This window comes from Panulirus ornatus, chromosome 11, assembly GCF_036320965.1.
Source record: "Panulirus ornatus isolate Po-2019 chromosome 11, ASM3632096v1, whole genome shotgun sequence".
NCBI classification, from domain to species: domain Eukaryota; kingdom Metazoa; phylum Arthropoda; class Malacostraca; order Decapoda; family Palinuridae; genus Panulirus; species Panulirus ornatus.
The window spans coordinates 34,354,463-34,377,614 of record NC_092234.1 but is presented as its reverse complement, the minus strand read 5'-3'; the positions used below and the strand labels follow the sequence as shown (position 1 = coordinate 34,377,614).

The 23,152-nt window shown below is 41.6% G+C and overlaps 1 protein-coding gene across 3 annotated transcripts in view; it reads right to left on the bottom strand.

The window, feature by feature from the left end:
- Positions 1-23,152, bottom strand: part of Rme-8 (receptor mediated endocytosis 8) — a 554,100-nt gene that overhangs the window by 156,717 nt on the left and 374,231 nt on the right. For all 3 annotated transcript variants that reach the window (XM_071666770.1, XM_071666772.1, XM_071666771.1), the window contains one exon: positions 17,530-17,665. In XM_071666770.1, the coding sequence (XP_071522871.1) occupies positions 17,530-17,665 (136 nt within the window). The remainder of the gene's footprint in view (positions 1-17,529; positions 17,666-23,152) is intronic.

Sequence of the window (23,152 nt, the reverse complement as noted above, 5' to 3'; positions counted from 1 at the left end):
AACATTGAAAAAATTTCATAATACTGCAAATAAATAAAGCTTCTTTGGAATTCAAGATGATGTCTGTATCATATCTTTCTTTAATTTCATTAGAATTTATTGCTCCATAGGTGTTATTTGCAACTGCAGTCTTGGGAAATTCATGTTCATTTCTAGTGGTACAAAATCTGACAATTTCATTATCAATTTGTAGAGGACTCTGGCTGAACTTGTACATTTTATGGAAGTAAGACCCTACCTGTTCAAGTACAGATTGTCTCTTTCTGCCCTCATTTAAATTTAAAAGCATAATTCATCAGTTAGAAGAAGTCCTCATGTCGCAAGTGCCTTTGTTTGGCACAGGGAAAAATCCTCGAGTTTTAGTTACCAATACAGCACAGCGTCTTAACATGGAGGAAACCTAGCCGTATTTGAAAGGGTTGCCTTTTCTTGTTATCATTCAAACAGAAAGGCACGCATTATCTATGTAGAGATGACTTACATCACAAGCAATTAAAGCTGACATTAAAAAGACTCCTAATATCTTAGTTACCCATACAATAGGAGAGAAGGTAAGGCATTCTGAATGCCATACATCAATCAGTGGCTATTCAAAACTAGTCTTTGAGCCATAATTATGTAAATAATGATTTAGCAAAGGTTGAACTGTCAGCACTGGGAAAAGTTCATTGTGATAAGTATGGCTAGCACAGCATGCCAAATCTATATGTCTGTACAACAAACAACAAATATGAATAATCTAACATTATTTCTGCACAACAAACAAGAAATATGGATACTCCAACATTTTTCAATATTTACTATTAAATTATGGTTTTCTAAAAAAAACCTGGTCCTATATTTCTAAGCTCAGTCCTTTAAGGATTAATAGTGGTTGCAGTCAGATAAAAGGGTGAGAGTCAGACTGTCACAGCTGGCAGCATGGCGAAATCAATATAAGTTACTTTACAGATAACTGAATCCTACGTTTCAGAATAATATGACCTTGCGAAAAATACAGCATCATTCCATAATTCAGGTTGATTTGCAACTTTCAGTAGCTCGTAAGAGCCAGAGCCTTCCTAGTATTTATTTTTATTTTGCTTTGTCGCTGTCTCCCGCATTAGCGAGGTAGCGCAAGGAAACAGACAAAAGAATGGCCCAACCCACCCACATACACATGTATATACATACACGTACACACATGCAAATATACATACCTATACATCTCAATGTATACATATATATACACACACAGACATATACATATATATATACATGTACATAATTCGTACTGTCTGCCTTTATTTATTCCCATCGCCACCTCACCACACATGGAATAACAACCCCCTACCCCCTCATGTGCGCGAGGTAGCGCTATGAAGAGACAACAAAGGCCCCATTCGTTCACACTCAGTCTCTAGCTGTCATGTAATAATGCACCGAAACCACAGCTCCCTTTCCACATCCAGGCCCCACAGTACTTTCCATGGTTTACCCCAGACGCTTCACATGCCCTGGTTCAATCCATTGACAGCACGTCGACCCCGGTATACCACATCGTTCCAATTCACTCTATTCCTTGCACGCCTTTCACCCTCCTGCATGTTCAGGCCCCGATCACTCAAAATATTTTTCACTCCATCTTTCCACCTCCAATTTGGTTTCCCACTTCTCGTTCCCTCCACCTCCGACACATATATCCTCTTGGTCAATCTTTCCTCACTCATTCTCTCCATGTGACCAAACCATTTCAAAACACCCTCCTCTGCTCTCTCAAACACACTCTTTTTATTTCCACACATCTCTCTTACCCTTACATTACTTACTAGATCAAACCCCCCTCACACCACATATTGTCCTCAAACATCTCATTTCCAGCACATCCACCATCCTACGCACAACCCTATCCATAGCCCACGCCTCGCAACCATACAACATTGTTGGAACCACTATTCCTTCAAATATACCCATTTTTGCTTTCCGAGATAATGTTCTCGACTTCCAAACATTCTTCAAGGCCCCCAGAATTTTCGCCCCTCCCCCACCCTATGATTCACTTCCGCTTCCATGGTTCCATCCGCTGCCAGATCCACTCCCAGTTATCTAAAACACTTTACTTCCTCCAGTTTTTCTCAATTCAAACTTACCTCCCAATTGACTTGACCCTCAACCCTACTGTACTTAATAACCTTGCTCTTATTCACATTTACTCTTAACTTTCTTCTTTCACACACTTTACCAAACTCAGTCACCAGCTTCTGCAGTTTCTCACATGAATCAGCCACAAGCGCTGTATCATCAGCGAACGACAACTGACTCACTTCCCAAGCTCTCTCATCCACAACAGATTTCTTACTTGCCCCTCTTTCCAAAACTCTTGCATTCACTTCCCTAACAGCCCCATCCATAAACAAATTAAACAACCATGGAGACATCAAACATCCCTGCCGCAAACCTACATTCACTGAGAACCAATCACTTTCCTCTCTTCCTACACGTACACATGCCTTACATCCTCGATAAAAACTTTTCACTGCTTCTAACAACTTGCCTCCCACACCATATATTCTTAATACCTTCCACATAGCATGTCTATCAACTCTATCATATGCCTTCTCCAGATCCATAAATGCTACATACAAATCCATTTGCTTTTCTAAGTATTTCTCACATACATTCTTCAAAGCAAACACCTGAACCACACATCCTCTACCACTTCTGAAACCACACTGCTCTTCCCCTAGTACTATGATTTAATGGGAGTTCAGTTATAACCACAGTTTAAGATGCTGAAAATTTAAGAAAAAGTTACTTTTCCATCTGAAAATATTGTCTTGAAAACTTCAACATTTATCTCAAAATTGTTAAAATATAAGGCCAGGCTTTATATCTTTAGCTTCATTTCTGGAATGAGTGTCCATAAGAGTTCCACTGTCCAAAGGGTCAAGTATATTTCCATGCCATGGTCATCCTTCATCACTTTGGATCATTTCTAAAGGAGGGGTATGCAACAGTTCACTTCCATCAATCTTTTCTCTTCTCTTCCTTTTCTTCATCATAAAAAAGTTTCCTTCAAGATCTTAGAAAAATAACATATATCTGATTGCTGCTATTTCATGGTAGATTTAGGGTTGGCTGGGTTTCATGAGGAATAGTGGTGGTGGCACAGTCAGCCAGCATTGCAATGTTTGTTACTTATTTCCTGTCAGGCCCTGATCACTCTTTTTTTCCCTTGCTTCATCCACATGTAAGTTGCTGGTATCTGACCCCAATCCACAACCTCTTTCACTCATACACATGTGACAACACATAACTCAAGCATCTATATTTTCTTTTTCTGTTTTTGTCCGACCTAGTAACTCTCCAGAAATTATGGCAGTACAACTACCAACCTCTTTCTCTCATACACATGAGACAACACATAACTCAAGCATCTATATTTCCTTTTTCTGTTTTTGTCCTACCTAGTAATTCTCCAGAAATTATGGCAGTACAACCATCAATTTTATCCCTGGGGATAGGGGAGAAAGAATACTTCCCACGCATTCCTCACATGTTGTAGAGGGCGACTAAAGGGGACAGAAGCGGGGGCTGGAAACCCTCCCCTCCTTGTATTTCAACTTTCTAAAAGGGAAAACAGAAGAAGGAATCACGCGGGGAGTGCTCATCCTCCTCCAAGGCTCAGATTGGGATGTCTAAATGTGTGTGGATGTAACCAAGATGAGAAAAAAGGAGAGATACGTAGCATGTTTGAGGAAAGGAACCTGGATGTTTTGGCTCTAAGTGAAACGAAGCTCAAGGGTAAAGGGGAAGAGTGGTTTGGGAATGTCTTGGGAGTAAAGTCAGGGGTTAGTGAGAGGACAAGAGCAAGGGAAGGAGTAGCACTACTCCTGAAACAGGAGTGGTGAGAGTATGTGACAGAGTGTAAGAAAGTAAACTCTGGATTGATATGGGTAAAACTGAAAGTGGATGGAGAGAGATGGGTGATAACTGATGCATATGCACCTGGGCATGAGAAGAAAGATCATGAGAGGCAAGTGTTTTGGGAGCAGGTGAGTGAGTGTGTTAGTAGTTTTGATGAACAAGACCGGGTTATAGTGATGGGAGATTTGAATGCAAAGGTGAGTAATGTGGCAGTTGAGGGAATAATTGGTGTATATGGGGTGTTCAGTGTTGTAAATGGAAATGGTGAAGAGCTTGTAGATTTATGTGCTGAAAAAGGACTGGTGATTGGGAATACCTGGTTAAAAAAGAGAGATGTACATAAGTATACGTATGGACAGAGAGTGTTACTGGATTACGTGTTAATTTATAGGTGCGCAAAAGAAAGACTTTTGGATGTTAATGTGCTGAGAGGTGCAACTGGAGGGGTGTCTGATCATTATCTTGTGGAGGCGAAGGTGAAGATTTGTAGAGGTTTTCAGAAAACAAGAGAGAATGTTGGGGTGAAGAGAGTGGTGAGAATGAGCGAGCTTGGGAAGGAGACTTGTGTGAGGAAGTACCGGGAGAGACTGAGTACAGAATGGAAAAAGGTAAGAACAAAGGACGTAAGGGGAGTGGGGGAGGTATGGGATGTATTTAGGGAAGCAGTGATGGCTTGTGCAAGGGATGCTTGTGGCATGAGAAGCGTGGGAGGTGAGCAGATTGGAAAGGGTAGTGAGTGGTGGAATTAAGAAGTAAGATTATCAGTGAAAGAGAAGAGAGAGGCATTTGGACGATTTTTGCAGGGAAATAATGCAAATTACTGGGAGATGTATAAAAGAAAGAGGCAGGAGGTCAAGAGAAAGGTGCAAAAGGCAAAAAAGAGGGCAAATGAGAGTTGGGGTGAGAGAGTATCATTAAATTTTAGGGAGAATAAAAAGGTGTTTTGGAAGGTGGTAAATAAAGTGCGTAAGACAAGGCAACAAATGAGAACTTCAGTGAAGGGGGCTAATGGGGAGGTGATAACAAGTAGTGGTGATGTGAGGAGATGGAGTGAGTATTTTCAAGGTTTGTTAAATATGTTTGATGATAGAGTGGCAGATATAGGGTGTTTTGGTCGAGGTGGTGTGCAAAGTGAGAGGGTTAGGGAGAATGATTTGGTAAACAGAGAAGAGGTAGTAGAAGCTTTGCGGAAGATGAAAGCCAGCGAGGCAGCGGATTTGGATGGTATTGCAGTGGAATCTATTAAAAAAAGGGGGTGACTATATTGTTGACTGGTTGGTGAGGTTATTTAATGTATGTATGACTCATGGTGAGGTGCCTGAGGATTGATGGAATGCTTGTATAGTGCCATTGTACAAAGGCAAAGGGGATAAGAGTGAGTGCTCAAATTATAGAGGTATAAGTTTGTTGAGTACTCCCGGGAAATCATATGGGAGGGTATTGATTGAGAGGGTGAAGGCATGTACAGAGCATCAGATTGGGGAAGAGCAGTGTGGTTTCAGAAGTGGTAGAGGATGTGTGGATCAGGTGTTTGCTTTGAAGAATGTATGTGAGAAATACTTAAAAAAGCAAATGAATTTGTATGTAGCATTTATGGACTGAGTACAGAATGGAAAAAGGTGAGAACAATGGAAGTAAGGGGAGTGGGGGAGGAATGGGATGTATTTAGGGAAGCAGTGATGGAGTGTGCAACAGTGGCTTGTGGATGAGAAGTGTGGGAGGTGGGATGATTAGAAAGGGTAGTGACTGGTGGGATGAAGAAGTAAGATTATTAGTGAAAGAGAAGAGAGAGGCATTTGGACGATTTTTGCAGGGAAAAAATGCAATTGAGTGGGAGATGTATAAAAGAACGAGACAGGAGGTCAAGAGAAAGGTGCAAGAGGTGAAAAAGAGGGCAAATGAGAGTTGGGGTGAGAGAGTATCATTAAATTTTAGGGAGAATAAAAAGATGTTCTGGAAGGAGGTAAATAAAGTGCGTAAGACAAGGAAGCAAATGGGAACTTCAGTGAAGGGCGCTAATGGGGAGGTGATAACAAGTAGTGGTGATGTGAAAAGGAGATGGAGTGAGTATTTTGAAGGTTTCTTGAATGTGTTTGATGATAGAGTGGCAGATATAGGGTGTTTTGGTCGAGGTGGTGTGCAAAGTGAGAGGGTTAGGGAAAATGATTTGGTAAACAGAGAAGAGGTAGTAAAAGCTTTGCGGAAGATGAAAGCCAGCAAGGCAGCAGGTTTGGATGGTATTGCAGTGGAATTTATTAAAAAAGGGGGTGACTGTATTGTTGACTGGTTGGTAAGGTTATTCAATGTATGTATGACTCATGGTGAGGTGCCTGAGGATTGGCGGAATGCGTGTATAGTGCCATTGTCCATTGTACAAAGGCAAAGGGGATAAGAGTGAGTGCTCAAATTACAGAGGTATAAGTTTGTTGAGTATTCCTGGTAAATTATATGGGAGGGTATTGATTGAGAGGGTGAAGGCATGTACAGAGCATCAGATTGGGGAAGAGCAGTGTGGTTTCAGAAGTGGTAGAGGATGTGTGGATCAGGTATTTGCTTTGAAGAATGTATGTGAGAAATACTTAGAAAAGTAAATGGATTTTTATGTAGCATTTATGGATCTGGAGAAGGCATATGATAGAGTTGATAGAGATGCTCTGTGGAAGGTATTAAGAATATATGGTGTGGGAGGCAAGCTGTTAGAAGCAGTGAAAAGTTTTTATCGAGGATGTAAGGCACGTGTACGTGTAGGCAGAGAGGAAAGTGATTGGTTCTCAGTGAATGTAGGTTTGCGGCAGGGGTGTGTGATGTCTCCATGGTTGTTTAATTTGTTTATGGATGGGGTTGTTAGGGAGGTGAATGCAAGAGTTTTGGAAAGAGGGGCAAGTATGCAGTCTGTTGTGGATGAGAGAGCTTGGGAAGTGAGTCAGTTGTTGTTCGCTGATGATACAGCGCTGGTGGCTGATTCATGTGAGAAACTGCAGAAGATGGTGACTGAGTTTGGTAAAGTGTGTGAAAGAAGAAAGTTAAGAGTAAATGTGAATAAGAGCAAGGTTATTAGGTACAGTAGGGTTGAGGGTCAAGTCAATTGGGAGGTAAGTTTGAATGGAGAAAAACTGGAGGAAGTAAAGTGTTTTAGATATCTAGGAGTGGATCTGGCAGCGGATGGAACCATGGAAGCGGAAGTTAATCATAGGGTGAGGGAGGGTGCAAAAATCCTGGGAGCCTTGAAGAATGTGTCGAGAACATTATCTTGGAAAGCAAAAATGGGTATGTTTGAAGGAATAGTGGTTCCAACAATGTTGTATGGTTGCGAGGCGTGGGCTATGGATAGAGTTGTGCGCAGGAGGGTGGATGTGCTGGAAATGAGATGTTTGAGGACAATGTGTGGTGTGAGGTGGTTTGATCGAGTAAGTAATGTAAGGGTAAGAGAGATGTGTGGATATAAAAAGAGCGTGGTTGAGAGAGCAGAAGAGTGTGTTTTGAAATGGTTTGGGCACATGGAGAGAATGAGTGAGGAAAGATTGACCAAGAGGATATATGTGTTGGAGGTGGAGGGAACAAGGAGAAGTGGGAGAACAAATTGGAGGTGGAAAGATGGAGTGAAAAAGATACTGAGTGATCGGGGCCTGAACATGCAGGAGGGTGAAAGGCGGGCAAGGAATAGAGTGAATTGGATCGATGTGGTATACCGGGGTTGACGTGCTGTCAGTGGATTGAATCAGGGCATGTGAAGCGTCTGGAGTAAACCATGGAAAGTTGTGTGGGGCCTGGATGTGGAAAGGGAGCTGTGGTTTCCGGCATTATTGCATGACAGCTAGAGACTGAGTGTGAACGAATGGGGCCTTTGTTGTCTTTTCCTAGCGCTACCTCGCACACATGATGGGGGAGGGGGATGGTATTCCATGTGTGGTGAGGTGGCAATGGGAATGAATAAACACAGATAGTGTGAATTGTGTGCATGGGTATATATGTATGTGTCTGTGTGTGTATATATATATGTGTACATTGAGATGTATAGGTATGTATATTTGCGTGTGTGGACGTGTATGTATATACATGTGTATGGGGGTGGGTTGGGCCATTTCTTTCGTCTGTTTCCTTGCGCTACCTCGCAAATGCGGGAGACAGCGACAAAGCAAAATAAATATATAAAAGAATAATTTATGGATCTGGAGAAGGTATGTGACAGAGTTGATAGAGTTGCTCTGTGGAAGGTATTAAGAATATATAATGTGGGAGGCAAGTTGTTAGAAGCAGTGAAAAGTTTTTATCGAGGATGTAAGCCATGTGTACATGTAGGAAGAGAGGAAAAAGATTGGTTCTCAGTGAATGTAGGTTTGCGGCAAGGGTGTGTGATGTCTCCATGGTTGTTTAATTTGTTTATGGATGGGGTTGTTAGGGAGGTGACTGCAAGAATTTAGGAAAGAGGGGCAAGTATGCAGTCTGTTGAGGATGAGAGAGCTTGGGAAGTGAGTCAGTTGTTGTTTGCTGATGATACAGCGCTGGTGGCTGATTCGTGTTAGGAACTTCAGTAGCTGGTGACGAGTTTGGTAAATTGTGAGAAAGAAGAAAGCTGAGAGTAAATGTGAATAAGAGCAAGGTTATTAGGTACAGTAGGGTTGAGGGTCAAGTCAACTGGGAGGTAAGTTTGAATGGAGGAAAAACTGGAGGAAGTGAAGCGTTTTAGATATCTGGGAGTGGATTTGGCAGCAGATGGAACCATGGAAGCAGAAGTGAATCATAGGGTGGGGGAGGGGGTGAAAGTTCTGGGAGCGTTGAAGAATATGTGGAAGTCGAGAACATTATCTCAGAAAGCAAAAATGGGTATGTTTGAAGGAATAGTGGTTCCAACAATGTTATATGGTTGCGAGGCGTGGGCTATAGATAGAGTTGTGCGCAGGAGGGTGGATGTGCTGGAAATGAGATGTTTGAGGACAATATGTGGTGTGAGGTGGTTTGATTGAGTAAGTAATAATAGGGTAAGAGAGATCTGTGGTAAAAAAAAGAGTGTGTTTGAGAGAGCAGAAGAGGGTGTTTTGAAATGGTTTGGTCGCATGGAGAGAATGAGTGAGGAAAGATTGACCAAGAGGATATATGTGTCAGAGGTGGAGGGAACAAAGAGAAGTGGGAGACCAAATTGGAGGTGGAAAGATGGAGTGAAAAAGATTTTGAGTGATCGGGGCCTGAATATGTAGGAAGGTGAAAGGCGTGCAAGGAATAGAGTGAATTGGAATGATGTGGTATGTCAGGGTCGATGTGCTGTCAATGGATTGAACCAGGACATGTGAAGTATCTGGGGTAAACCATGGAAAGTTCTGTGGGGCCTGGATGTGGAAAGGGAGCTGTGGTTTTAGTGCATTATACATGACAGCTAGAGACTGAGTGTGAACGAATGTGGCCTTTGTTGTCTTTTCCTAGTGCTACCTCGTGCACATGAGGGGGGAGGGGGGTTTGTTATTTCATGTGTGGCGGGGCGGCGATGGGAATGAATAAAGGCAGACAGTATGAATTATGTACATGTGTATATATGTATATGTCTGTGTATGTATATATATGTATACATTGAGATGTCCCTGGGGATAGGGGAGAAAGAATACTTCCCACGTATTCCCTGCGTGTCGCAGAAGGCGACTAAAGGGGGAGGGAGCGGGTGGCTCAAAGGCCCAGTCCTCTGTTCTTAATGCTACCTCACTAATGCGGGAAATGGCGAATAGTATGAAAGAAAGAAAAACATTGAGATGTATAGGTATGTATATTTGCGTGTGTGGACGTGTATGTATATACATGTGTATGTGGGTGGGTTGGGCCATTCTTTCGTCTGTTTCCTTGTGCTACCTCACTAACATGGGAGACAGCAACAAAGTAAAATAAATAAATAATGAATAAAACCACCAATTAATTCTCTAGTGCCAATTCAGACCAGCACAAACAGTTACAAGGGGATGAATGGATCTCATGGCCAACTTGATTGCCATCCTGTGACTGGGATCAACTCCAATGCCGCAGATGTAGCTCCTAGACCTGGCTCTCTTTCTATCAATTTCTGTAACACTCAGTCTCAATTGTGACCTTCCCTCTGCTGAGCACCACCTGTTTAACTCCTCCTTTTCTTATCTTTTTCTTCTCACTAAAAGTAATTCTCCAAGGCTGCTTCTCCTCTGCATTTGTCAGATCTCTAACTACCTGTCACTGTTTCTGTTCCAAGGGTTGAGCTTGTGCCTCCTGTATATCAAAGACACCTATTGCTCACTTCATGGATCTTAAGTCTTCTAACACTATTGCCATCTGGATCAAAATCTCTCTACTCTCTATTACTATGCTATTGTGTTCTGTTTATCCCCTTCCCCAATTCCTCCAACTATGTACAACTCTTCGAATATCTGACTTCTTGCCATAAGGCTCTGCTCTCTTCGCATCCATGTGCTGAGATATTTTATGCTTGGGATTTCAATGCAAACCATAAGAATTGGTTAGGTTCTAACCAGGATGATCTTTTTGGAGCTTGGGTCTTTTCTTTTTCTCCTTAATGATCTAGAATAATCAACCAAATACCTTACCCTATCCAAGTTCCTGGCCATCATGGCCACTCTTCCAACATAATTGACCACCTTTTTAATTCTGAACCCTCCCACTATTCATACACCATTTCTGCCCTTTTACCATCCTCTGACCACAATTTCACTGCTGCTAATTCCACTATTTACCCCTCAAAATGCCAACTTTGGCACTTTGCCCATGTTAGTGTTATGCGCTAGCCTTACCATCACAAAATCTTCACATTCATGTGCTGAGATCTTTTATGCTTGGGATTTCAATCTGCACCAAAAGGACTGATCAGGCTCTAACCAAGATGATCTGGTGGAGCTTGGATCCTTTCTTTTTCTCTCCTTAATGACCTGGAACAATTAACTAACCACCCTACCTAAGTTCCCAACCATCATGACCACTCTTCTAACACAATCAACCTCATTTATAATTCTGAACCTTCCCACTATTCTTTCACCATTTCTGCCCATTCACCATCCTCTGACTACAATGTTTTTGCTGGTAAATCTACTATTCACCCCTCAAAATGCTCTTTGGCACATTGCCCATGTTAGTGCTATGCACTAACCCTGCCATCACAACAAAATCTCACTTACACAAGTAGGTAAGTATTCTATCTCTAATTTGGTCCCCCACTTCTTGTCACCTTCACGCATGACACATATATCAACATAGTCTGCCTTTATCCATTCATTCTCTCCATATGATCAAACCATTTCAGCACAACCTTTTCAGCTTTCTTAAACATACTCTTCTTACTACCTACACTTTCTCTTAACCAGTCTTTTCCTACATGAACATCCCTCCTCAAACAAAAATTGTCCCCTAGCTTTTCATTTCATTTCCAACAGACAAAGATAAAAATGTCTAAAGTAAACATTAAGATGTAGAGAGTGTGACAAAGCAAGAAAAAAAGGGACCATTGGTGAAAGAAGCGAATGGTGAAGTAGTAATTGGGAGAGATTAAGTGAAGAGTTGAAATAAGTATTTTGAAAGAGTGCTGAATGTGTTCAATGATAGGGTTAAAGAAATGAGGTGTTTTCAATGTGGAGGTATATAAAGTAAGACAGTCATGACAAGTGGTTTCATAAAAAGAAAAGAGGAGGTGAAATCCTTGCATAAGATAAAGTGAGACAGAGCAGCTACAATGGATGGGATTGCAGTTAAACTTCTTAAGAAAGGGGGTTGTGTTATTGACTGGTTAGTTAAGATTTTCAGTGTCTGTATTGCTCGTAGCAATGTACTTGAGGATTGGTGGAATGTCTGTATAGTGCCATTGCATAAAGGCAAGGGGAACCAAGGTGCATGTTTGAATCACAGTGGAATAAGTCTGTTTAATGTACTTGGTATGGTGTATAGGAAACTGGTGATTGAGAGGGTGGTGGCATGTACAGAGCATCAGAATGGGAAAGAACACTGTGGTGTCCGGAGTGATGGAGCATAAGAGAATCAGGTGTCTGTTTTGAAGAATGTGTTTGAGAAATATTTTGAGAAACAGAGTAACTGAGAAACAGAGTAATTTGTATGTGGCATTAATGGATCTGGAGAAAGCATGTGACATGCTTTGTGGAAGGTGCTGTGAATAAATGGTGTGGGAGGCAAACTAATAGAAGCAGTGAAGAGTTCTTACTAAGAATGTAAGGCTTATGCACAAGTAGGAGGAGAGGAGGGCAAGTGGTTCTTGGTGAAGGTAGGCCTTCGGGATGTGCATGGTTGTTTAATCTATACATGGATGGGATGGTGACGGAGGTGAATGCAAGGGATTTAAAGGGAGGAGCAGGTCTGCAGACTGTCAGAGGCAAGGAGACCTGAAAAGCATGTCAGTTACTGTTTGCTGATGACAAGAAGCTGGTGACAGATTTGAGTGAGAAACTGCAGAAGCTGGTTTCTGAGTTTTTGAGTGTGCATGAAAGGAGGAACTTGAGAGTAAATGTCAATAAATGCATGGTAATTAAATTTACCACTGAAGATAAAGGTTATCTAAAGAATGATTTTGAATGAAGAGAACTTGGGAAAAGTAGTTTTAGATACCCAGCACTGGACATACAGAACAATGGGAGCTAAGGTGAAGCATGGGGTGGGTTAGGAGGCACAGGTCCAGGACACACTGAAGAATGCATGGAAAGTGGGGCAAAAAGCTATATTTGATGGTATAGCAGCCCCATTGGCATTGTATGGATGCAAGGAATGGACCCAAAATAACAAAGTACGAAAGAGGGTGAATGTGCTGGAAATGAAATGTTTGAGCACTTGTGGTGTGAAGAGGGTTGACTGAATAAGAAACATTAAGGTAAGAGAGAGGTGTGGTAGGAAGAAGAGTATGTATGAGAGAGACGAAGGGGGTGTGCTGAAACAGTTTGGACATATAGAGATGAAGACTGAGGAAAGGATGACTAAGATGGTACATATTTTGGAATTGGAGGGAACAAGGAAAAGAGGGAATCCAAAGAGGAGGTGGAAGGATGGAGGGGGGAATCCAAGGAGTAGGTGGAGGGATGGAGGGGGAATCCAAGGAGAAGGTGGAAGGATGGAGTGAAAAATGCTTGAAGATGCTATGAGTGTTAAGGTCTTAAACATGCAGGAGGGTGTGGGGCATGTAAAGGATCAAGCACTTTGGAGCAATGTGGTATACAAAGGGTGTCATGATGTCAGGGGGTTGAACCAAGGCATATAAAGTGGTCAGGAAAACCACTGAAAAGTCTGTGGGGTCTAGTTATGGATATGGGGATCTGGTTTTGGTGCACTGTGCATAAAACTTTGAGAATGGATGGGAGCAAATGAGGCCATGTCTATGTATGTGTCTGGTGTTACCTCATCAAAGTGGGAGTTAGCAAAGAAGCATAAAATAAAGTTAAACTGAATATTGCAATAAGCAAAATTGAACAATGCAATGTTGTAGGTCTACAATTAAACAAATGAAAATAAAGAGGTTAGGAAGAACAAAAAAACACTTTACAAGCAAAACTAATGGTCTGAAGCATATGAACTACCTTAAGAAGTTGAGAAAGAACTTGAAGAACAAGAGGTAAAAAGAACTTGAACTCTACAGCCTGAAAAGAAGGGGGGTGAATGACAATATATGCATGGCGGCAAATAGTTGGTATATAGAGTGATATTATGAACCTGGCAGCATCTCAGAAAGGGAGTCAGAAAGGGAGAAATAGGAATAATTCCTCAGAAGTAACCAAAGAAATGTCAGAGGAAAATATAACAGCATCTGCAAAAAAGTTGGAAAGACCCTTCAATACAGTACCAAGAGAAATAAGAAGCATACATGGAGTGACTGCAGAAACAAAACTAAACTAGACTTATGGCTACTCTCTAATGAACCTCCAATAGGCAATTATACAAAATGAGTGGAGGCAGAAAGAAACAGTATAGTCCAACATGCAAGATGTGAGTGCTAAAAGCTAACCCTGCCATGCAGGCAAAATCCTTTTGGTAATTATAGGTAAGTATCCTATGTACTTGATCGCCACTTCCCATGTCAACTAGGTAGCTCCAGGAAAGAGTCAAAGAATGGCCCATCCATTCATATACACATATATAAACATACACACATATATCTACGTATACATATCAACATATACAGAAACACAGACAAAATACATATATGCACACGTACATATTCAAACTTGCTTGCCTTCATCCATTCCTGGTGCTACCCCGCCCCACAGGAAACAGCATCACTACTCCGTGCTTCAGCAAAGTAGTGCCAGGAAAACAGATAACAAAAGCCACATACGTTGACACAGACTTTAGGTGTAATGTGTAATGCACCAAAACCACAGCTCCCTATCCTCATCCAGGCCACACAAACCTTTCCATGGTTTACCCCACACATTTCATATGCCCTGGTTCAGTCCACTAAGAGCACATAGACCCCAGTTTACTGTATCGTTCCAATTCACTCTATTCCTTGCATGTCTCTCACCCTCTTGTATGATCACACCCCAATTGCTCAAAATCTTTTTCACCACATTCTTCCACCTCCACTTTGGTCTCCCACTTCTCCTTGTTCCCTCCACCTCTGACACATATATCCTCAATGTCAACATTTCTTCACTCATTCTCTCCGTATGTCCAAACCATTTCAACACACCTTCATCTACTCTCTCGACTTCACTCATTTCATTACCACACATCTCTCTTATCCTTTCATTACTTATTCGATCAAACCACCTCACACCACATATTGTTCTCAAACATTTCATTTCCAAAACATCCACCCTCCTCCGTACAACCCTATCTACAGCGCATGCCTCACAACCATACAATATTGTTGGAACTACTATTCCTTCAAGCATGCCCATTTTTGCTCTCCGAGATAACGTTCTCTCCTTCCACACATTCCTCATCACTTCCAGAACTTTCACCTTCTCCCCAACCCTGTGACTCACTTCCACTTCCATTGTTCCATTCCCTGCTAAATCCACTCCCAGATATCTGAAAAACTTCACTTCCTCCAATTTTTCTCCATTCAAACTTACATCACAATTAACTTGTCCCTCAATCCTACTGAACCTAATAACCTTGCTCTTATTCAAATTTACTCTCAACTTTCTTCTTTCACTCACTTTTTCAAATTCAGTCACCAACCTCTGCAGTTTCTCACTCGAATCATCCACCAGAGCTGTATCATCGGCGAACAACAACTGACTTACGTTCCAGGCCCTCTCATCCCCAACAGGCTGTATATTCACCCCTCTCTCCAAAACTTTTGCATTTACCTCCCTAACCACCCCATTCATAAACAAATTAAACAACCAAGGGGACATCACACATCCTTGCCACAGACTGACCTTTACTGGAACCAATCACTCTCTTCTCTTCCTATTCTTACACATGCCTTACACCCTTGATAAAAACTTTTTACTGCTTCTAGCAGCTTACCTCCCACACCATATACTCTTAAGACCTTCCACAAAGCATCTCTGTCAACCCTATCATATGCATTCACCAATCCATAAATGCGACATACAAATCCATCTGTACTTCTCACACATATTCTCCAAAGCAAACACCTGATCCACACATCCCCTACCACTTCTGAAATCACACTACTCTTCCCCAATCTGATGCTCTGTACATGCCTTTACCCTCTCAATCAATACCCACCCTCTCATATAATTTCCCAGGAATACTCAACAAACTTTGCCTCCGTAGTTTGAACACTCACTTTTATCCCCTTTGCCTTTGTACAAAGGCACTATGCATGCATTCCTCCAATCCTCAGGCACTTCACCATGATCCATACATACACTGAATATCCTTACCAATCAATCAAGAGCACAGTCACCCCCTTTCTTAATAAATTCTACTGCAATACCATCTAAACCCCCTGCCTTGCAGGATTTAATCTTCTTAAAGCTTTCACTACCTCTTTTCTCTTTACCAAACCACTCTCCCTGACCATCTCACTTCGCACACCCCCCCACCAAAACACCTTATATCTGCCACTCTTATCATCAAACACATTCAACAAACCTTCAAAATACTCACTCTATCTTCCTTCTCACTTCATCACCCCCACCTCCCTCCCTCCACTCCATTCACTGATGTTCCCATTTGTTCTCTTGTCTTAAGCACATTATTTACCTCCTTCCAAAAAACTTTATACCTAAAGTTTAATGATACTTTCTCACCCCAACTCTCATTTCCCCTCTTTTTCAACCCTTGTACCTACCTTTAGACCTCCTACTTCTTTCTTTTATACATCTCCCATTCATCTGCAGTCCTTCCCTTTAAGTATCATCCAAATGCCTCTCTTTTCTCTTTCACTGACAACCTTACCTCTTCATCCCACTCTCACTACTCTTACTAATCTGCCCACCTCCCATCTTCCAATTGCCACATGCATCTTTTGCACATGCCAGCACTGCTTCCCTAAATACATCCCATTCCTCATCCACTTCCCTCATATCATTTGCTTTCACCTTTTGCTATTCTACATTAAATCTCTCCTGGTACTTCCTCAAAAAAGTCTCCTTTCCAAGCTCACTTACTCTCACCACTCTCTTCTCCCCAACATTCTCCCTTCATTTTTGAAAACCTCTACAAATCTTCACCTCCACAAGTTTGTGATCAGAAATCCCTCCAGCTGCCCCTCTCAGCACATTAATATCCAAAAGTTTCTCTTTTACACGTCCATCAATTAATACGTAATCCATTAATGCCCTTTGACCATCACTCTTACTCACATACATATACTTATCTATATCTCTTTTTAAACCAGGTATTCCCCATCACCAGACTTTTTTCAGCACACAAATCCACAACTCTTCATCATTTCCATTCACAATACTAAATACCCCATGTACACCAATTACTCACCTTCACACATTACTCACCTTCACATTTAAATCACCCATCACTAACACCCACGCTTGAGCATTAAAGCTGCTGACACACTCATTCAGCTGCTCCCAAAACAGGTGCCTATCATGATCTTTCTTCCCATGACCAGGTGCATAAGCACCAATAATCATTCATCTCTCTCCATCCACTTTCAGTTTTACCCACATCAATCTAGAATTTACTTTCTTACACTTTATCACACACTCCCACAACTCCTGCCTCAGAAATCATGCTACTCCTTCCTTAGCTCTTGTCCTCTCACCAACCCCAGAATTTACTCACAAGACTTTTCCAAACCATTTTTCCCCTTTACTCTTGAGCTTTGTTTCACTCAGAGCCAGAACACACAGGTTTCTTCCCTCATACATACTACCTATCTCTTCTTTCTTCTCATCTTGGTTACATCCACATACATTCAGACACCCCCATCTGAGCCTTCGATGAGGATGAGCACTCCCTGCTTGACTCCTTCTGTTTCCCCTTTTAGAAATTGAAATATCCTTTCTATAATATACTTCATTCAAGTCATCTAGAATTTTTTTGTTATCTTCATATCCTATCATTTTGTTAAGTGTCCTTTGCTCAATGAAAAATATGTTCAGCAGAACTTAAGGTAGAATCCATCTCTGCTTGGTTAATATGAGCTTCATCATTCCTCTCCTTTTAAAAGATCAACAGGGAAATTATTTCAATCCACTTAAATAGATCTAAAGTTCTTACCTTCTCTATACCGAGAAAACAGAATGCTCTGAGTTCGGATAACTAAGAGGATATTCTTTGGGTCAGGTCCATCTACAGAGTGTGCTGATCGACTACACAGAAACTCGTATGCCTTGTTAACTTGCTCAAACCTATCCTGAAAAAAAAAAAGACAGACGACTGATAGAATGCAAAATTCTCGACATTAAAACATGATAAAACTCATGACACTTCCATGTGAAGTTCATGATAAAAATTCACTTTTTCTGTAAGCTTCTTGAAGATATCCACTGGCAATTTTAGCTTTACTTCAATGAGCTCTCAAAAGCTACTTCTAGAAAGTCTAATTTCAACAAAAAAGAAGACATTACATAAAAGAATAAGTAATATGTACAGTAAACCCTCGATTTAATGGATTTCAGATTTAAGGGATCAGGCAAATGATAATACATTAATCAATAATAATTAGAAGGAAAAATGTAGAAATCTCAAATGCCGCACTATGTGCATTTCATATTGCACTTGATTTTGGTAGTGTGGGTTATACTCACTTTGTGTTGGTCTCAGTCTGCCTCAACCTACCGTGCAGTCAGGTTGTATATAGAGAATTGTGACTTTATCAAATAATTTTCCAATCCTTACAATGCAAAATGGTGTCAAGTGATTGAGGAGTTCAAAGAAAGTGTGTGAACTGTATATTGTACCAAAAAATGGCCCACAGGTTACATTCTTGATTAAAAGACTTTCAGCATTAACAGACACCCCCTTGCCCGATAAGTCCATTAAATTTTGGATTTATTGCATGCTTAAATCTATTTCTATCATGTCAATGACAACATAACTCTGAATATGTTGCAGGTTACCAATATACCTTTTTTGAGGCTAGAGAAGTTTAGGTGACGATTATTTCTTTTAAAACATATATGTCCAAATGTCAGTGGATTGAATTAGGGCATGTGAAGCGTCTGGGGTAAACCATGGAAAGCTGTGTAGGTATGTATATTTGCAAGTGTGGACGTATGTATATACATGTGTATGGGGGTGGGTTGGGCCATTTCTTTCGACTGTTTCCTTGCGCTACCTCGCAAACGCGGGAGACAGCGACAAAAAAAAAAAAAAAAAAAAAAAAAAAAAAAAGTCCAAATTAAAGAAAATATCCCAAAACAATGATTTCTTTCTTTTTCTTTCACACTATTCGCCATTTCCCGCGTTAGCGAGGTAGCGTTAAGAACACAGGACTGAGCCTTTGAGGGAATATCCTCACCTGGCCCCCCTCTCTGTTCCTTCTTTTGGAAAATAAAAAAAAAAAAAAAGAGAGGGGAGGATTTCCGGCCCCCCTCTCCCTCCCCTTTTAGTCGCCTTCTACGACACACAGGGAATACGTGGGAAGTATTCTTTCTCCCCTATCCCCAGGGATACCCTATCCCCAATGATATTCAATCATATATGCCTCAGATCCCTTTCATGGAATTCCTGCAGCTCCGAGACTTGGTTACAATTAGTAACTGGGAAGAATTAACTCTTTTGGAGTGAGAATCTTCTCAAGGAGATTGTCCTCATTTTCATTTACTGAAAATGATAAAACCTTGCCAAATGTAACCTTACTCACAGCACAACCACATGCAGGCAGAGTTTGGTAATATCAAAATAACATCATAGTGATCCTCACAAATACAAAATAACCATGATTAGCATATACTGACCCTTACACTATATATCTAAAACAGCCATGTTGCCCAAGGACGAACACAAAGGTTTGAGCCCCGGTCCACAGTCAACCCAGGTGCTAGTCGATAAAATGGGTACCTGGCTCAGACTGAAAGGGACAGTTGGTGGGGTGTCTGATCACTATCTTGTGGAGACGAAGGTGAAGATTTGTAGAGGTTTTAAAAAAGAAGAGAGAATGATGGGGAGAAGAGAGTGGTGAGAGGAAATGGTCCTCAAAAGGAGACTTGCACGAGGAAGTACCAAGAGAGACTGAGTGAAGAATGGCAAAAGGTGAGAGCATATGACGTGAGGGGAGTGGGTGAGGAACAGGGTGTATTTAGGGATGCAGTGATGGCATGTGCAAGAGATGCAGGTGGCATAAGAAAGGTAGGAGGTGGGAAGATTAGAAAGCACAATGAGTGGTGGGATGAAGTATAGTTGTTTGTGAAAAAGAAAAAATAGTCATTTGGATGATACTTGCAAGGAAAGAGTGCAAATTACTGGGAGATGTATAAGAGAAAGCAGCAGGAGGTCAAGAGAAGGGTCCAAGAGTTGAAACAAGAGGTCAAATGAGAGTTGGGGTGAGAGAGTATCATTAAACTTCAGGGAGAATAAAAAGATGTTCTGGAAGGAGGTAAACCATGTATGTAAGACAAGAGAACAAATGGGAACATCAGTGAAAGGGGCAAGGGAGGAGGTGATAACAGGTAGTGATAAAGTGAGGAGATGGAGTGAGTATTTTGAAGGTTTGTTGAATGAGTTTGATAAAAGTGGCAGATGTAGGGTGTTTTGGTTGGGGTGGCATACAAAGTGAGAGAATCAGGGAAAGTGGTTTGGTGAAGAAAGAAGAGGTGGTGAAAGCTTTATTCATTCCCGTCGCCACCCCCCCACACATGAAATGAAAACCCCCTTCCCCTGCATGTGCACAAGGTAGTGCTAGGAAAAGACAACAAAGGCCACATTCATTCACACTCAGTCTCTAGCTGTCATGGTCATGTATAATGCACTGAAACCACAGCTCCCTTTCCATATCCAGGCCCCACAGAACTTTCTATGGTTTACCCCAGACTCTTCACATGCCCTGGTTCAATTCATTGACAGCATGTCAACCCCAGTATACCACATCGTTCCAATTCACTCTATTCCTTGCATGCCTTTCACCTTCCTGCATGTTCAGGCCCTGATCACTCAATATCTTTTTCACTCAATCTTTCCACCTCCAATTTGGTCTCCCACTTCTCATTCCCTCCACCTCTGACACATATATCCTCTTGGTCAATCTTTCCTCACTCATTCTCTCCATGTGACCAAACCATTTCAAACACCATCTTCTGCTCTCTCAACCACACTCTTTTATTACCACATATCTCTCTTAACCTTTCATTACTTACTCGATCAAACCACCTCACACCACATATTGTCCTCAAACATCTCATTTCCAGCACATCCACCCTCCTCTGCACAACTCTATCTAAAGCCCATGCCTTGCAACCATATACGATTGTTGGAACCACTATTCCTTCAAACATACCCATTTTTGCTTTCTAAGATAACGTTCTCAATTCCACACATTTTTCAACACTCCCAAAACTTTTGCCCCCTCCCCCACCCTATGATTCACTTCCGCTTCCATGGTTCCATCCGCTGCCAAATCCACTCCCAAATATCTGAAAAACTTCACTTCCTCCAGTTTTTCTCCATTCAAACTTACCTCCCAATTGACTTGTCCCTCAACCCTACTGTACCTAACAACCTTGCTCTTATTCACATTGACTCTCAGCTTTCTTCTTTCACACAATTTACCAAACTCAGTCACCACCTTCTGCAGTTTTTCACCTGAATCAGCCACCAGCGCTGTATAATCAATGAACAACAACTGACTTACTTCCCAAGCTCTCTCATCCACAACAGACTGCATACTTGCTCTTCTTTCCAAAACTCTTGCATTCACCTCCCTAACAACCCCATCCATAAACAAATTAAACAACCACGGAGACATCACTCACCCCTGCCGCAAACCAACATTCACTGAGAACCAATCACTTTCCTCTCTTCCCACACATACACATGCCTTACATCCTTGATTAAAACTTTTCACTGCTTCTAACAACTTACCTCCCACACCATATGTTCTTAGTACCTTCCACAGAGCATCTCTATCAATTCTATCATATGCCTTCTCCAGATCCATAAATGCTACATACAAATTCATTTGCTTTTATTTCTCACATACATTCTTCAAAGCAAACACCTGATCCACACATCCTCTACCACTTCTGAAATCACACTGCTCTTCCCCAATCTGATGCTCTGTACATGCCTTCACCCTCTCAATCAATACCCTCCCATATAATTTACCAGGAATACTCAACAAACTTATACCTCTGTAATTTAAGCATTCACCTTTATCCCCTTTGCCTTTGTGCAATGGCACTATGCAAGCATTCCCCCAATCCTCAAGCACCTCACCATGAATCATACATACATTAAATAACCTTACCAACCAGTCAACAATACAGTCACCCCCTTTTTAATAAATTCCACTGCAAAACCATCCAAACCCGCTGCCTTGCCGGCTTTCATCTTCCGCAAAGCTTTTACTACCTCTTCTCTGTTTACCAAATCATTCTCCCTAACCCTCTCACTTTGCACACCACCTCGACCAAAACACCCTATATCTGCCACTCTATCATCAAACACATTCAACAAACCTTCAAAATACTCGCTCCATCTCCTTCTTACATCACCACTACTTGTTATCACCTCCCCATTTGCCCCCCTTCACTGAAGTTCCCATTTGTTCCGTTGTCTTACGCACTTTATTTACCTCCTTCCAAACCATCTTTTTATTCTCCCTAAAATTTAATGATACTCTCTCACCCCAACTCACATTTGCCCTCTTTTTCACCTCTTGCACCTTTCTCTTGACCTCCTGCCTCTTTCTTTTATACATCTCCCACTCATTTGCATTATTTCCCTCCAAAAATCGTCCAAATGCCTCTCTCTTCTCTTTTACTAATAATCTTACTTCTTCATCCCACCACTCACTACCCTTTCTAATCTGCCCACCTCCCACGTTTCTCATGCCACAAGCATCTTTTGCGCAAGCCATCACTGCTTCCCTAAATACATCCCATTCCTCCCCCATTCCCCTTATGTCCTTTGTTCTCACCTTTTTCCATTTTGTACTCAGTCTCTCCTGGTACTTCCTTACACAAGTCTCCTTCCCAAGCTCACTTATTCTCACCACTCTTTTCACCCCAACATTCTCTCTTCTTTTCTGAAGACCTCTACAAATCTTCACCTTCGCCTCCACAAGATAATGATCAGACATCCCTCCAGCTGCATCTCTCAGCACATTAACATCCAAAAGTCTCTCATTCGCGCGCCTATCAATTAACACATAATCCAATAACGCTCTCTGACCATCTCTCCTACTTACATACTTTTTTTTTTTTTTTGCTTTGCCGCTATCTCCCGCGTTTGCGAGGTAGGGCAAGGAAACAGATGAAAGAAATGGCCCAACCCACCCCCATACACATGTATATACATACACGTCCACACACGCAAATATACATACCCATACATCTCAATGTACACATATATATACACACACAGACACATACATATATACACATGCACACAATTCACACTGTCTGCCTTTATTCATTCCCATCGCCACCTCGCCACACATGGAATAACATCCCCCTCCCTCCCTCATGTGTGCTAAGTAGCACTAGGAAAAGACAACAAAGGCCCCATTCGTTCACACTCAGTCTCTAGCTGTCACGCAATAATGCACCAAAACCACAGCTCCCTTTCCACATCCAGGCCCCACAGAACTTTCCATGGTTTACCCCAGATGCTTCACATGCCCTGATTCAATCCATTGACAGCACGTCGACCCCGGTATACCACATTGATCCAATTCACTCTA